At 45.9% G+C, this 17,326-nt stretch overlaps 1 protein-coding gene across 1 annotated transcript in view; it reads right to left on the bottom strand.

The window, feature by feature from the left end:
* Positions 1 to 17,326, bottom strand: part of DNAH10 (dynein axonemal heavy chain 10) — a 148,341-nt gene that overhangs the window by 41,633 nt on the left and 89,382 nt on the right. Inside the window, exons 43-52 of the mRNA XM_082353905.1 lie at positions 16,015 to 16,149; positions 15,480 to 15,696; positions 12,926 to 13,045; positions 11,717 to 11,862; positions 9,319 to 9,471; positions 6,869 to 7,129; positions 5,231 to 5,403; positions 4,076 to 4,169; positions 3,577 to 3,744; positions 2,536 to 2,724 (exon numbers count right to left, since the gene is read on the bottom strand). Coding sequence (XP_082210031.1) covers positions 2,536 to 2,724; positions 3,577 to 3,744; positions 4,076 to 4,169; positions 5,231 to 5,403; positions 6,869 to 7,129; positions 9,319 to 9,471; positions 11,717 to 11,862; positions 12,926 to 13,045; positions 15,480 to 15,696; positions 16,015 to 16,149 — 1,656 coding nt within the window. The remainder of the gene's footprint in view (positions 1 to 2,535; positions 2,725 to 3,576; positions 3,745 to 4,075; positions 4,170 to 5,230; positions 5,404 to 6,868; positions 7,130 to 9,318; positions 9,472 to 11,716; positions 11,863 to 12,925; positions 13,046 to 15,479; positions 15,697 to 16,014; positions 16,150 to 17,326) is intronic.

Here is a 17,326-nt window from a genome sequence, read left to right as displayed (position 1 = left end):
TGCGGGATCTTAGTTCCCTGACCAGGGATCGAACCCACACCCCAGCAGTGAAAGCACTGAGTCCTAACCACTGGACCGCCAGGGAATTCCCTAGGTCCTTTTTACTCCTGATTCAAGGAGGCAAACTCCACCATGAATTCAGGTCCAACCTTTCTAATGTGAAATCTGGTGCCATGGATCAAAAGTCTTTTAAAAACATATACCCTTAAACCCTCCAATTTCCCAATTTCAAAAGAAAATGTTTGCATGGAAACAACAACAACAACAGTTGTGTTCTTTGCACAACTGATCGATGTGCAAAGAACAAGAATGTTCATCACTGCACTGTTTATAATAACAAAACAAGGAAAAGGCTAAATGTCCACCAACAGAGAGGCTTATGTGTGGCACATCTACACAAGGGAACATTGTGCAGTGTTTCAAAGGAAAATGCAAATATATAGCTATTGACTTTAAAAGATGTCAGTGATCTAGAGTTAAATGGAAAAAAACAGATTACAAAAGTTCCATATAGATGTTAATTATATAATATTGCAAAATTGTAATATTTCTAAACGTCCAACTAAAGAAGAATTTTTAATTAAAATATTGTACTACACATTCATCAAATTTGGATTCTGAAAGATGTCAAATGACAAGGGATGTTGACATGTTAAGTGGAAAAGGTATATAGTATTTTTATACTCTGAAAAATATAATTTGAAAATAAAATTTTACAAGACCCTCTTAAGAAAAAGTTACATATAACATTAACCCATTGCTAGTAATAAGTTAATATATTTGTAGACTCATAGGAAAATTCTGGAAGGATATGCACCAAAATGTTACTAGGAACCAACAGTGGTAATCCTTAGGTGGTGAGATTACAGATGATCTTTATTTTCTTTGGATGTTCCTGCATTTTCCGAATAGCTGCGATGAGGACATATTACGTGTATATAGAGACCAGTGATCCCACAACAACAGTGATCACTCTGTGATGATGATAATGATGCTGAGTTCAATCTGATTCCAGAAGACATGAGAAGACGAATAAGACAGTCTGTGCAAAAGAACACCTTCTAATGCGAGTAGAAGGATTACGGAAACCCAACAAGAGGTATCCCCTCCGAGAGGATGGATCAAAGGGATCCGGGGTAGGCATCAGGGGTAGCTGAGCGCCTGGTAATGACTGAGGCTGAATAACGACCCTGTTCTGCCCAGGAAGAGCAGGCACGCCGGGGGGCAGAGGGGGGGGGCGGTCAAGGCACCTGGGGCTAGTTTTCAGCAAAAACAGAGACACTGAGGATAATGCAAGACCCTAGTAATGAACAGGATCGGATACCAGAGAACTAAGGACCGTGTGGGAGGGTGAGTTGTGGAGACGACTCCTCTTCAAAATTGATTCTCATTGCACGGTGCACGTCTCCAGGGTGATGGGCCAGGCGGGCGAGTTAACCTGTGGGCACTGCAGGACTATCTGTAAGAGCCTAAGGACGGTGTGGAGAAACAGGACCCTTCATACAGTGCTAGGGGGATATAAAATGGTGAGGCCCCTTTGGAAAACAATCTGGCAGTTTCCCAAATGAGTCAACAGAGAATTGCTGTTATGACCCAGCAACTCTGCTCCTAGGTATCCACCCAAGAGAGATGAAAACATATGTCCACACAGAATCTTGTACATGAATGCCTAGAGCAGCGTAGTTCATAGTTGCCAAAAGGTGGAAATAACCCAAATGACTGTCAATAGATGAATGGATAAACGAAACGTGGTCTACCACACAGGGAACATGATTCAGCCACAAAACGGAATGAAGCACTGATACATGGATGAAGCTTGAAAACATTATGCTAAGCGCAAGAAGCTGTCACAAAAGACCACATGCTCTGATTCTATTTGTATGAAAATCCAGAATAGGAAAGTCGAGTGAGACAGAAAGTAGATTAGTGGTTTCTTAGGGCTGGGGTGGTTGGAAGGACAGGAAGATAGAGGGCAACAGCTAAAGGGCTTGGGATTTCTTCTTGGGATGATGAAAATGTTCTAAAATTGAATGTGGTAATGGTTTCACAACCTTTTGAACATATTTTTATAAAACTATTGAATTGTACACCTTAAGTGGATGAATTGTATGGTCTGTGAAATGTATCTCAATAAAACTTTTTTTTTTTTTAAAGATTCTAAGAATGTCCCAGAACCGTGCATGCTGGTTGTGCTGATACATTGCCGACCCTCAACACTGGGTCCATGGAGGTTTAGGGCAACCCCTCCTCTACACGAGCATAGGTCACAGGTCACAGGTCCCAGGATTTGCTCGTATTTGACTTTCGAACTTGATTTGACATATTCTTCATTCCAAACACAATACAATAGTTAGATGCTTCAAATATTCAGTTAAAATAATATCAACCTCCCACCCCAACAAAAACACTTTATACTCTATGAAAACATCGTGTTATGATCTGTTATAGATAGCTCAAATATTTGCAGGAGCTACTAACTGCGGAAATTGGCATACCAAACCCATTCCTGGGGGGTGGGAGGGGAGCTCGGCTCACCTCATAGCCAGCTGTGAAGGCAGCCAGCCTGGCCAGAGACTGCTTCCCGGAGCCCCCGACCCCGACCAGCAGGGCGTGGCCTCGGTCCAGCCGAACGATGCGGTGCACACGGGTCAGGTGCTCCAAAGCATCGTCAAAGAGAACCAAGCTCATTTTGGTGTTGCTTTCGTTATACTCTTCAAGAATTTCCTGAATTTGAGAAAAAAAAATTTTTTTCTTTAAGAATCACTGGCTCTGGGCTTCCCTGGTGGCGCAGTGGTTGGGTGTCCGCCTGCTAGTGCAGGGGACACGGGTTCGAGCCCTGGTCTGGGAAGATCCCACATGCCGCGGATCAACTGGGCCCGTGAGCCACAACTGCTGAGCCTGCGCTTCTGGAGCCTGTGCTCCGCAACAAGAGAGGCCACGATGGTGAGAGGCCCGCGCACCGCGATGAAGAGTGGCCCCCGCTCGCCGCGGCTGGAGAGGGCCCTCGCACAGGGGTGGGGACCCAGCACAGCCAAGAATAAATAAATAAATTAATTAAAAAAAAAAAAAAAAGAATCACTGGCTTTTAAGAGACAGACTCTCTCCTTTTGTGCCAGAGTGATTAAGAACAGAGGAGAGATTTTTCTGAATGTCTATAATTGTTGAAATTATTCAGTCATTCAGGTTTAAGAGACTAGCTTTTACGATCAAGATTTCGATCTGCTGGTCTGTGACTGGCCAGCAGCAAGCCAATGCTAGTTACAAGGTTCGACTCGTGAATTAAGATGAAGATGAATGTTTGGGGGTCAGATGAGTGGTTCCCAAAGCTGGCTGTGCATCGGAACCCTGGCACCCTTCGTGGGCTTGATGAAGGGAAACGCACAAAGATGGGCCCCAGGGGTCTGTGTGTTGAACAAATTCATCAGACCATTCCCGTGCACCACTGGACATGGACACCACGGGATCAGACACAAGCCCACATTCTGAACCTAGAGACAGAGGCACGGGTGTTCTTCCTGCTCCACCTCCTGGGCACCCATGCAACGCGCTCCCGGGAGAGGTGAGCCCTGTCCGCACCTGGAACAAAGCCTTGGCTGCCTCATAGTCCTGAATGTCTTCATAAATGCGCGTTTCCTCTTCGTGCAGAGCCATCCGGAAGTCTCCAAACAGGATGGGGTCCCTCATCACCACTTCCACGTCATCGTTAAAATGTACCGTGACCAAGCTGCCTATGTGCTCTTCGACCTGACAATACAAGACCACTTCAGGAAGCCAAACTCAACACCATAGACGTGCTAAGACTTGTCAGAAAAAGAGTGTATGCTAGGATTATCTGAAGTAATTTGCATTCGATTTTTCTCCCCATTGGCTGCAAGGTACTTAATAATCCACCCTCCTTTACCTGTTGACTTTCATTATTAGTCTCTATTTTCCTGCAGTGTCCCATACAAAAAATACATTGAAAAAAAACACATTGGGTTTTTTTTTGTTTTGTACTTTTTCTTTTCATCCAGAGAAGAATTTTGTGGTTAGAGGTTTTATTTTGCATTTGCTGGTACCTATTCAATGTACTGACCAGTTGCTTGTCTGTTTCATTGATTAACCGGTCGTGGAAGACTCTCAGACACTCGTTCCTCCAGACTCTCACCATCTGGGTCACCGTCTGGAACCTACAGGATGGAAGGGGCAAAACCAGCCACAAAGTTATCTAGAGAAGAGCAGGCTGAATGCTACTATTTTCAGATGGGTACACAGGGTGCAGAAAAGGACAACACTCCCATAGGCTTTTTTCCCCCCTGGTTTCACATTAATTGAAATTTAATGCAAGCTAACAATTTAAGTGTAAAGACCATAAGGTTGTCATTCATAACTTATCCTACTGCAGGGAAGAAAAAGAACATTGTCTATAAGTGACGTAAATGACCTGAGAACCTGACAGGACTCCTACTTGCTGGAATTTATGAATTTAAAATCAGTAGCAGAGCCACTGGCAGCTCCTTTTTCTAAGAAACCAACTCCATCTGACCCCAGTTCTGGGTCTTTTTCTGGTTTCTGGCAAAGAGCTCTCACTCCACCCTAAATACCTAGAGCTGCTCTCTCCGGAACTGCCATTCTGAAACCTTCAAGGGCACCCAAGAGGCAGTGTGGGTACAGGGAAAGTTCCTAATTCGTTTTTCAGTATTTTGTGGATTCATAACACGAATCCACGAAATTGGAGCATCCCTGCAAATCTACATAGATGAAAGTTTACATTAATGTAAATACACAAATACGTCTAGCTTTCGAGTCAACTTCTAGACCCAGACTAAAATCCCTTCTGTCCTCCGTGCTTAACTTCTCCCAAAGACACATATATTGATAATAGAACCAGTTGGCAACTGGCAACAATTCAGTTGTATGAAGGAAAGGCTCCACGCGGGCAAATTTCACCTTTAGAACTGAGAACAAATGGTTGTCACAGCAGTCCTACCACGGGGTTGCACACACCTGTGCACACGGCCACACATCTGCCTCTCTTGGCTCCACCTGCCTTCAACTCAAGGGCTCAAGAGGCATCAGGTCTTAAGCAAGCATTTGACTCTGTTCTTCGTTTGACGTAAACGAAAAGACACTGGGTAATTAATTGATACATGGATTCACACCACATTCCTTGATAGCTCCCCTGTCTTAAAAGAATAAGAAAACCCATCGTACTGATGGGACACATTTTAGTGAGAGAAAACAAACTCACCGTTCTGGGTTAGTGAGGACAAGACCGTTAAAAATCCGCGAGAGATCTCGAAGGTTAAAGATGTAGTGGAACTTGGATGGGGTGGGCAGTAGATCCTGAACAATGTTTTTGTAAAGTGCCAACGTGCAGGATGTCAGCTTGTCACTTACAGCCACAATGCTCTCATGAAACACCTACAGAATGAAAAGACACCCCCCCCCAACAAGTTTCTATCAGTGAATGAATGGATAAGCAAAATGTGGTCCATCCATACCATGGAATATGATTGGGCCATAAAAAAGAATGAAGCACTGACACCTGCTACACTGATGGATGAACCTTGAAAACATGAAAGAAACCAAACACAGAAGACCACATATTGTATGATTCCATTAATGGGAAATTTCCAGAATAGGAAAATCCATAGAGACAGAACGCAGATCAGTGGTTGCCAGGGGCTGAAGGATAGGATGGAATAACTGCTTGTGGGGTGATAAAAATATTCTGGAACTAGACAGTGGTGATAGTTGTACAACATTGTGAATGTACTAAATGCCACTGAACTGTATACTTTAAAATAGTTTTAATAGCTAATCTTATGTTGCATGAATTTTACCATAATTTTTTGAGAGGAGGTAAGAAAACAATTAAAGAACCAGATAAACTAATCATCTGATCTGCTTTTGTTTCCCTAGATTTTCACATTAACTGACAAGTCAACGTGATATGAAACCAAAGCCCCAAACCAGCCCTCAGTTTGAGGTTGATTTGACTAGCACAGACCTCACTGTTTTGGAAGCGAATGGCTTAACGCAGGGCATGAACACGCCGGGTGACCACTGATCCCACACCTTTACATTTCCCGACTGGCCCTTCAAGACTTTAAGTGTGCAAGCCTGCTTTAGAAGGCAAATGCCGGGATCAGAAGGTCGTTATTTAAATGAACGGGTTCCATTCATGGGGGTCACGTAAATCACAACGATAACAGGAATAACTAGTATCTAGTGAGTATCGGACATGTGCTGGGCACTGTGCCACACACTTTACATGCATTTTCTCCTTTCATTCTCCCAAAACCTAAGTGAGGTGGGTACCAGAATTATCTCCCTGTTCCAGAGGAGGATGGGAAATACGAGCTCTCAAGGGACTTGCCCAAGGAGCAGAATGGGGACGGACTCCAGAGCCCAAGTCCTCTAGTTGGTTCACTGCTGTCACTCAAGGTGGCCTATGTAACTCAGGGCCACATCACAACTTCCATGGGCGCCAGGCACTTATGCCTTCATGGGTCCCTTCCTCCATAAAAATACATTATTTATATATATCTTATTATATATATTATATTCTTTATATTATTATATATATTACATGTTATTTATAGAAATAAAACTATATTTATACATTATTTTATTTAACTATAATTAAATATATTATCTTACATACATATTATGACTGCCGTGGTATAAAGATGAATATAATCCAGGCTGAATTATATTGATTCCTTTCTTCTGGTTTTGAAAGAAATGAAAACATGTTCACAGTCTCCTAGAAGCACCGTGGGCTGCAGGCATTGTGTTTGCTGTGCCAGATGCACACATTGCTACCACGTTTCTACCCAACACATGGCCCTCCGGTTTAGACTTCTAATTAAAATCAAATTACCGAGGTATGGCCTTTGAGGATGGAGGAATAAATTAAGTGCAAAGACTCCTCTGAAGGAAACGGAATGTTGAAGACACTGAATAGCGAAATAAATCTCGGGTCAACTTCGTTGCGGCCTCCCCCCGCTTTCCCCATCGCAGCAATAAAGCCAAAGTCTCGGATGCTTTTACAGTTCAGCTCCTTCCCCCGGTCGTACAGGTAGCCTTTTTCCAACAGCAGTTTCAGCAGGGCAATCGGCTGCTGTGTGCCATATTCGTCCACCTTGATTTTTTTTTTACAGAAAAGGAAGAACAGTGGTATCATAAAGCGGAACTCAGCAACGCCTTTGCTGACCATCTAAACTAAATCTCATCTCTCCTCTCACTCTCTCGGAGCACTCTGGTTTGAGTTTCATTGGGCTTCTCAAAGTTTGCAGTTCTATATATTCATTTGTAATTTTTTAAAAAATCTGTGTCCCTGTCTAGACTGTAAGGTCCCTGAGGGCAGGAACTATATACGTTTTGCTCGTCACTTCACAGCACCAGTCCCATAGGAGGTGCTCAATAAATATATCAGTTGGATGGCTGGCTGGAAAAACAAGTGTGTGGGTGGCTGTCTGGATGCAAAGATAGATAGATGCATAGATGGATGGGTGCATGCATGGATGCACAGATGCGTGGATGGATGGATGTGTGGATGGATGGATGGATAGATGTGTGGATGGATGGATGGATGGATGGATGGATGGATGGATGGATGGATGGATGGATGTGTGGATGGATGGATGGATGGATAGATGTGTGGATGGATGGATGGATGGATGGATGGATGGATGGATGGATGGATGGATGTGTGGATGGATGGATGGATGGATAGATGTGTGGATGGATGGATGGATGGATGGATGGATGGATGGATAGATGTGTGGATGGATGGATGGATGGATGGATGGATGGATGGATGGATGGATGGATGGATGTGTGGATGGATGGATGGATGGATAGATGTGTGGATGGATGGATGGATGGATGGATGGATGGATGGATGGATGGATAGATGTGTGGATGGATGGATGGATGGATGGATGGATGGATGGATGGATGGATGGATGGATGGATGTGTGGATGGATGGATGGATGGATAGATGTGTGGATGGATGGATGGATGGATGGATGGATGGATGGATGGATGGATGGATAGATGTGTGGATGGATGGATGGATGGATGGATGGATGGATGGATGGATGGATGGATGGATGTGTGGATGGATGGATGGATGGATAGATGTGTGGATGGATGGATGGATGGATGGATGGATGGATGGATGGATGGATGGATGGATGTGTGGATGGATGGATGGATGGATAGATGTGCGGATGGATGCATGGATGGATGGATGGATGGATGGATGGATGGATGGATGTGTGGATGGATGGATGGATGGATAGATGTGCGGATGGATGCATGGATGGATGGATGGATGGATGGATGGATGGATGGATGTGTGGATGGATGGATGGATGGATAGATGTGTGGATGGATGGATGGATGGATGGATGGATGGATGGATGGATGGATAGATGTGTGGATGGATGGATGGATGGATGGATGGATGGATGGATGGATGGATGGATGGATGTGTGGATGGATGGATGGATGGATAGATGTGTGGATGGATGGATGGATGGATGGATGGATGGATGGATGGATGGATAGATGTGCGGATGGATGCATGGATGGATGGATGGATGGATGGATGGATGGATGGATGTGTGGATGGATGGATGGATGGATGGATGTGTGGATGGATGGATGGATGGATGGATGGATGGATGGATGGATGGATGTGCAGATGGATGGATGGATGGATGGATGGATGGATGTGCGGATGGATGGATGGATGGATGGATGTGTGGATGGATGCATGGATGGATCCTGGCTTTGCAAACAGTCCATCTGGAAGACAGATTTTTCAGCGAAAAAATGGTTCTGCAGAAAAGATATAAATCTAAATCCCAGTGCTAAGAAAACTTTGCACCTCTCAGGCTCTGGCCCCAGAAACACACCCATTGTGCAGGCGAAAGTTCCCTTTCCTTGGTAAATCCAGAGGAATCCTGAGGAAGTGCCTGCCCTCATGCTTCCCATGTAAATGGGGCTGAGAGCAGCATTCCTACCTGAAGTACAGCTCATTTGGAAATCTCTCGCTCAAACATATGCTGCATGTAGTTCAGAGGCTGCCTTGCTACCTACTTCCTTCCTTTGAGAAACTACGGAATACAATCTAAGGAAAGGGTCTCTCTGGTTAAGAAGACACTTCCTGTCACATTGTCCCTTCAGCTGGCTCCTCGTAACCTGGGCCCTGCAGACATTGTGCAGAATAAAGACAGGCGTTCTCACACTCACCCACTCCGCGCACACACACGGCCACAAACACAGCACACTGCCCCGCCCCCGCCGTTAACCCCGCCAACCTTTGGCATGTTCATGTCATCCATGAACACCAGGAGGCGTTTCCCCATGGGTGGGCCGTACGTGTCTTTGGTTCGTTTTTCCACGTTGGCTTCTAAATTTCTTTGGATATCCATGGACGTGGTGCGGGAGGAGAAACTGACCATTAACACAATCTGAAACAGAAAGAGATTATTCCAAAAGGTGGTCTTTTTTTTCACGGTGCCTGCAGGGAATGTTTGATCGTAAGCTAGCATCTATTCTGCAAATTCGTTGGTATCTGAACTAACTTTTTTATAACCCAACGTGAGTCTGAACTTCATTCTATTTTTTAGCGCTAAAGCAAGAATTCCTCTTTCCTTTTGGCAGGTGGTATGAAGCAATAACTGGTTGCCAGGTGTGACAATGCGGACTGGCTGGTGGGCTTGGCTCCGCACAGTTCTAACCAGGTGACCTCAGAGCCGTCACTTAACCTTTCAGAGCCTCGTTTTTCTCATCTGAAAGATGATTTTAACGACATCTTCTTGGACTACTTCATAGAGTGACTTTATTGTGTAAGATGAAATACACCAAGCTGTTTTCCAAATTGCAAAGCAATATTCAAACATAAGTTACTATCATGCCTGCTACATCTTAATAAATAAGTCAAAGACAGCATGAACAATCACTGGTTAGTCCTTGGAAGTAACCACGGAGAGAAAGGTGAGGGAGGTCCCCCGATCCCTGTGCGGGGCGCACATCCTCACACACTCGTACTTGGGGCTTCTCCCCTGCCCCTTCTTAGAGCGATGGGTGAGAGTTCACTGATCAGTGGCTCCGACACTTAATTATGCATCAGAACCACCTGGAGGGCAGCCTGATGGGGCCCCATCCTCAGAGTTTCCGATTCAGTAGGTCCCAGGGGTTTAAGCAAGTTTTCAGGTGATGCTTATGCTGCGGGTCCAGGGACCGCACTTTCAGAACCGCTGCCTTAGATAACACCCTTCTACAAGGTGTCCACAAGTGCAGGTGCACCTGAGCTGAACATCTGAAGGTGAGTGCGCTTCTCTTTGTCATGAACGTATCCAGATTTGTCTTGTTGGGCCGATAAGCACCGGCTGCTGAGTCCCGGTGGGGAGGGTCACGGTGGGGGTGGGGGGGCTTCTGAACGCGGGTTCCCTTTGCTCCATTAACTGGTAGGTCCTTCTGGCTGTAAACATCCTTCGTGTGCCCTCCACAATGGCATCCTCAGAGCTAAATAAATCATGCTTGCACGTGCCGGTATGTGAGTGACCTTGACCATCCATTCGTGGGCAGTGCATCCCAGCCCCGCCCACATCCCTTACGTGCCCATCGCAAAGCCGGGCTGACCACTCCCCGGCCCAGAGGGCCACGTGGCTTCCCGGAGCCTCTTTGCTACTGCAGGCACCAGCCTAAGGGAGAGTCAGAGGAAAGCCGTGGGGAACTGCCTCCCCTCTGAGGTTCCAGAAGGCCAGAACAGGAATTGGGAGCTTAAATGACGGGCAACATTAACAAGGAACTGAGTCAGTGTGCGGACTGGGGACAAATATATGACAGCTGGAGATCCTGAAAATCACAGGTAGCTTCTTGGAGGAGATAAGAGTCTTTACATGGTTATTAAACATAAAGTAGAACTTGTTTAAAGCCAAGAGAGTTGCAATGGTGAGCAGGTGGGCCATGCAGGAGCACTGTGAGTACACGGAAAGGAGAAATGCCACGCTCCTTCATAACATCTCGGTGCACCCGGCACATTCTGCACGATCAGGTTTCATGTACTCATTTTCGCGTTTGTCTCCCCTCCTAACAAGATCGGGCCTTAACAGCCTTGTTCACTGCTGTTTGCCCTGGGGCACCCAGACCCTCCCACATTTGACACGTGGCTGGAGGAAGGAGGGGAGAAACCACAAAATGGTGATGAGGAATGTGAGTGCCAGCCTCCAGACGACTCCCAAGCACCCTCACCTCCAGGCACCCACACCGTGTAGCCCCCTCCCACGCTGTATCAGGGTGGGCCACGGTGGTTTCTGTGTGACCCACAGAATGTGGCAGAAGCGATGGTGTGTGGTTTCCTGGGTCATAGGAAGCATTGCAGCATCTGCTTTGCTATGCTGTACATTCATTCTGGGGGGAGCCAGCTACCATGTCAAGAGGACACCAGCAGCCCTTGGAGAGGCCCACGTGGTGGGGAACTGAGGCCGACCATTTCGGAAGAGGGTCCTCCAGCCACTGTCAAGCCTTCAGATGACCACAGCCCTGGTCAACCTTGCAATCTCATGAGAGAGCCTGGGCTAGAACCACCCAGCTAACCCACTCCCAGATTCCTGACCTGCAGAAACTGACATAGTGTTTGTTGTATGAGCTGTTTTGTGTTGGGGTAATTTGTTACATGGTAATAGATAACAGATACAAATAATGACTTACATTAGTCTCTTCGTTCAGGTTTTTAAGAAAGTTCTGGGTAGTGGCTGTCTTGGAGGTGCCAGATTCACCAACCAAAAGAACAGGTTGCCTAATCTTAACCATTTGTTCCAGCGTCCAGGTAGTACGGGTTGTATCCACCGTATGAACTAAAGAATATATAAAGAACAGGAGCATCACAGAAATGCCAACAAGGTGTGCATTGGGCAACCTGGAGTTTCACAGGATCCCATAAATCCCATAAAAAGCATCAGCAAAAACCCAAGAGGTGACCTTGAAAATGTATATAAGGGTGAAATCATCTTAGGAGAACCTCAGCACCCCAACCATTATTTTTAATAGCTTTATGGAGGTATTACCCACATACCATAAAATTCACTCCAATTTTAAGTGTATAATTTGATGAGTTTCATGCATTTCTACAGCTGTGTCATCATCACCATATCCAGGTGTAGAACACCCAAACTGTTTTAATATCCAATTCTGATTTATACTCAGGATATTAAAAACTCAGCTTCTCCGCTGCATATGTCACTCACTTATCACTTATCAGGATTTGGTTTCCTGACCCACAACTTCCTCTGAAGAGAGCATAAAGCCTCAAACTCAGGTCTGGCTTACTCCTGCATTGGCAATTTTTAATCCTGATTGGTTCCTGAGAAAATATGTACACCTCACTCTAAAAGAACTCTATACAAACCAAAATCAGATATTCGTTTTGTGAAATGCTTCAGCCTCTATGTTATCCAAATAGCCAGAGGTGTGCACGTAAAATACGACTCAATACACAACGCCCACGGTACGCAACTTCTCAAGGCAGCATCTCTTACAAAACACTGCCTTGTTCATTCCTCTTTCACTCCTTCCTTCGTCCCTCCCCACGCCCAGCCAGCTCTGTGGGGCAGAAGGGAGCCTGTGCAAAGCGACGGGAAGCAGACCAGCACCCTACCTCTTGCCCCGACCTGTCAGGATCCGCCTGCCCAGGGAAAGAGTTGAGAGGCACAGACATCTGAAGATGCCCACAGCCAGCAGCACATAAAAGGAATCCAAAGTGCCGCCCTCTTGGAAAAGCCCATGGCTCACGTTCCTCAGTTTCTCCCAACCAGCACTCCGGGTGGGACTCAGAGTACCACAGGGACCTCAGGATCTTTTTCCCTTCCTCACAGAATGAGAACCATACACGCTTAAACCGAGGGTTTGGTTCTCACTTACCCAGGATGTCAATAAATTTCCTCTCACGGGAATGAACATACTCTGGAACTAATTTATTCCATGGTATCCATTTCTTCTGTGTGGGATCAAAATGAAAGTCAAACAAGGTTGGAAGGTGACCTGTAACAAACAGTGGTCTGTTTCACTTCGATCGTGGACATGGAAATACAGAATCAGCTTTGGCACATGCTTGAAATGAACTAATGCTATTTGCTCCCTGGACAGAAACTTAATTGAATAGATAGATAAGGATGGATGGATAGACGGATGGATGGATGGATGGATGGATGGATGGGTAGATAGAGATATGGGTAGATAGAGATAGATAAAAATGGATGGATGGATAAAGATAGATAGATAGATAGATTTAAATATAACTGGGCTAGGGAACCCAGGAAAAGGCTCAGAAGGGAGGGGATTGGAAGTCAGAGCTGTGGACATGGTGAAAAGTCTCATGAAGAGTGAAAAGAGGGCCTAGGACCAAATCCTGATGTGAGGGAGGGGCAGAGGAAGGGGACTCAACAAAGGAGACTTTGAAGGCATGGCCAGGATGGAGCAGGATGGAGGAAGAATGTTTCAAGAAGGCAGAAAGTGGTACCATGTCCGATGCTGGGACAAGGTCGGGGAAGCAAAGACCAGAAGGGGTCACCAGATCCGGCAACGAGAAGGCAGTGCATGTGCAGTTTGCGAGGAGCAGTTTGGGTAGAGATGTCTAAGAGCCGGTGGGATGGGATTGGTAGAGAGGGACAGATGGAAAATACAGGAGAAAGAGGAGAAAACCAGTGAAGCCAGGAGCCTGATGAGGAGGGTGGGGGTAGACCTCAAAGCACAGGGTGGGTCCAGCTGGGAGCTGGTCTCCTCTCCCCTGAGAAAGGAGACAGGAGAAGATGGGGGCTGGAAAAATTCCTATCTGACGGTGTCCATTTTTCCTGTTGAAGGAAGAAGGAAGGTCACCTGAAGAGAGAGGGAAGAGGGCCATGTGGAGATTTGGAGAAAAAGGGAGAGGAACTGCCCCTGTGGGGACAGGAGAGGGAGTTCAAGTTCAAGACTGAATTTATGGAGGTGCCAGGCTTTGTGGTTGTGTGATTGTCTCAGTATCCCTCAGCCCCTGGAGAGGCAGAGAAAGCAGGCTTGGGTTTTCTCAGAGAGATTCGACAGAAGGGCAATTAGGCAAGAGGGGTTGAAGCGATAGGGCGGCAGAAAAGGATTCAGAAGGTTCAGAAGGTGGTAGCAAGAATGGCGGGGGGCGGGGGACAGTCCCCACGAGGCCAACTGGGATCACGTGTGGCAGGAATCACAGAAGCCGACTGTGAAGCAGGGAGTGGGAGGTATGCATTTATGAAGCAGACAGAACAGTGCCAGGTGTTATGAGCTAGGATGAGGTCAAGGGACACGGATCCTGGAGCTGAGTGCAGAAGGCATCTGGAACGGGGTTGTCTACACGGCCATTCAAGTCCCCAAGATGACAGCAAACTAGGGAGAAAGACCAGACCGGGACCAGCATCGTCTCTGATGGCAGCAGCACGTAGCCGGCGTGGTAGGCGTAGCTGGGAAGCACCCCCCGCAGCCTGCCGCCAAAGGAGACTCAGGGCCCCAAGAAAGTACGAGCAAACTACTCCCCAAAAGACCATAGACTTTTTTTATTGGGGTATAGTTGTTTTCCAATGTTGTGTTAGTTTCTACTGTACAGCGAAGTGAAGTAGAGTTCCCTGTGCTACACAGCAGGTTCTCATTAGTTACCTATTTTATACATATTAATGTATATATGTCAGTCCCAATCTCCCAATTCATCCCATCCCCCCCTTTCCTCCCTTGGTGTCTGAACAAAGACCAAAGACTTTTACAACATCTTTTATTTGCTCAATGACTCTCCACTAGAAAGACCTACGATCATTTTACTTCGAGCTTTAAAAAGAACAGCCCAGGTAATGATTATAGAATACAACTGAGGTCTCCCTGCCAAGCCATATTCAAATGTCATTAAGAGACAGACAAAGAAGGATCCTAGTGTTAGCTATAGTTCTTGGAGAATGCCACATTTTCATCATATATGGTTCTTTGAGGATGCACATTTTTCATGCAAACAGTTAAACCTTAATATAATGATCTCCTATGAATGATCCGCAAATCCACACATGATTGTCTACTGTGCAAATACTCAGGAATAGAGCAGATGAATTAAGCTGTGGAACTTTAGAGAGAGAGAGAAAAAAAGAGAGAAGCCCAAAGGAGAAGAAATTCAAAGGCAAGCACAATGTGAAAATTTTAAAGAGCTTAAACAGAGTGAAGGAAGCAAGCGCCTAAGCTAGGGGGGAAAAGGTTAGACTCAGCAAAAAAGGCCATCCAAGGGAGCTGGGCTCTGCTATAGCAGTTCACGCATTTGAACGTCTCCTGAGGGTACCACTGGGTGCTCTGACCGTTGCACATTTCTCTACAGAAGCAAACAATCTGGAAAACCCATACGGGCATACATATGGAAAAGCAAGGTCACATCCTCTTAAAAACCTAACCAAAAACATTCTGAGTAGGAAAACAAGCTACCTTTGGTTCCTACCTGGCAGTTCCCCAGGGTTGGCCCAAACCCCTTCCGTATCAGCAGTAGGCAAAGAAGCGATGCGTTTAATACATTCATCAAATTTAGCTCTTCCATCCTCGAGCAGGGAAGCGCCCAGAGAGCAGTACAGAGCCTCTAAGAAGTAGCACTCCAGAAGATCGGGGTCCTCGATTTCTCCCTCTAGTAACGAATCCAGCATCTTGGTTAACTGGGTTACCTGGTTCACAGGAAAACACCTGGGTCAGTCCATATATTCCACACACCCCCACCAGGGTCAGTTCTGGTCATAAATCCCGGGATCCCAGATCCCAAAGCGGTGGGAACTGTATGACCCGCCATATTGGTTTCAAGAGATGGAGCCCAGTATCTTGTCTTGCACAGGGCCACAAAAGGAAGTATTGTGTCTTCCTTGTCAGTAGCTGGCAATGTTAGAACTTACCCATCTGGCATCTTTGCTCCCCTTGAAAGCCCACTGGGGGGGGGGGTCCATCTTTAGGGAAGAATTTCTTTTTTGCCAACAAAGATCCTTACTTACCATATTTAGGTTTGTCTGTGGAACTATTGTCTTCAGCTTCTCTCCTTGTCTTCCATCCACTATTCCTTCCACTATCACATCAATGAGATAGGGTACATATTTCTCAAACAGACTCTGTAAATCACCTTGATCCACCTATAAAAGAGCAGAATTTCAAAGCATTTTCAAGGGTTCCTTTATTTAAATGGAAGTTCGTGGGAAGCTTTACTTGTAAAAAGAGGGGGTGAGAGGGAACCTCCCTGGTGGTCCAGTGGCTAAGACTCCACGCTCCCAATGCAGGGGGCCCGGGTTCGATCCCTGGTCAGGGAACTAGATCCCACATGCCACAACTAAGAGTTCGCATGCCTAAACTAAAGATCCCGCATGCCACAACTAAGACCCGCCTGGCGCAGCCAAATAAATAAATAAATGTTTTTTAAAAAAAGAGGGGGTGAGAAATATTTTCTGATGAATGAGAAATTTGGCAGGTGAGTAAACTCTGATAACTCATATATTTGTAGAGAAATTTGTCCTTTATAATGCTCTTCCATTTCATCATGAAGCCTTTGCTTTCACTGACCTGGGAGGGAGGTGCCATAAAAGGTCCCATTTGATAGAAAAAGCACTGATTATCTTAGAGTTCAAATGATATGGCCACAGTCATTGAGCAAAGAGTGCAAAGCAGTGGAAGGTCCTTCTCCCTACCAAGGCATTGATGACCACCAGGGATTGCATGGGTGGTCATCCCCCATTTGACAGTGTGCCTCAAATGGTCCCATCATGTTTCCCTTGGTCTTCTTTGGGGTAATTATGTCCTGGTTTCCAATTCACCATCAGCCTAGTGGTCCTTCTAGAGATGCATCCTGTGTGGTCATGGTGTCCCAGGTGTGGTCAAGCCACAACGTTCACATGACTGTCACATCTATCTCTGCAGCTTTCAGTGAAGCCTACCATTAAGACAATACACATTTTTGAGCAGCCATGTGATACGTCACAGGGTTTGAGGTCAACTGAAACCATCAGATCTCAATTCCATGACAAACTAGGTCCTTCACACACTGTATTCATCCAACTGAGCAAAGCAGGAGGAGCTGGGCACCTAATAGAGACAAGTCTCCCAACTCCTGGGCTTGGCTGGATAAGGGGTTGCCAACTACAACGCATAAGCCAAATCTGGCCTGCCACCTCTTTTTGTAAATAAAGTTTTAGTCGTACATTGCTATGCCCATTCATGTACTGTGGCTGCTTTCATACCACAGTGGCGGGGTTGAGTAGTTGCAGAAGAAACCATATGGCCCACAAAGCCTAAACTATTTACTCTCTACTCTTTCAC

This window comes from Balaenoptera borealis (assembly GCF_965194805.1).
Source record: "Balaenoptera borealis genome assembly, chromosome: 14".
Lineage (NCBI taxonomy): Eukaryota > Metazoa > Chordata > Mammalia > Artiodactyla > Balaenopteridae > Balaenoptera > Balaenoptera borealis.
This window is presented reverse-complemented; position numbering and strand designations above follow the sequence as displayed.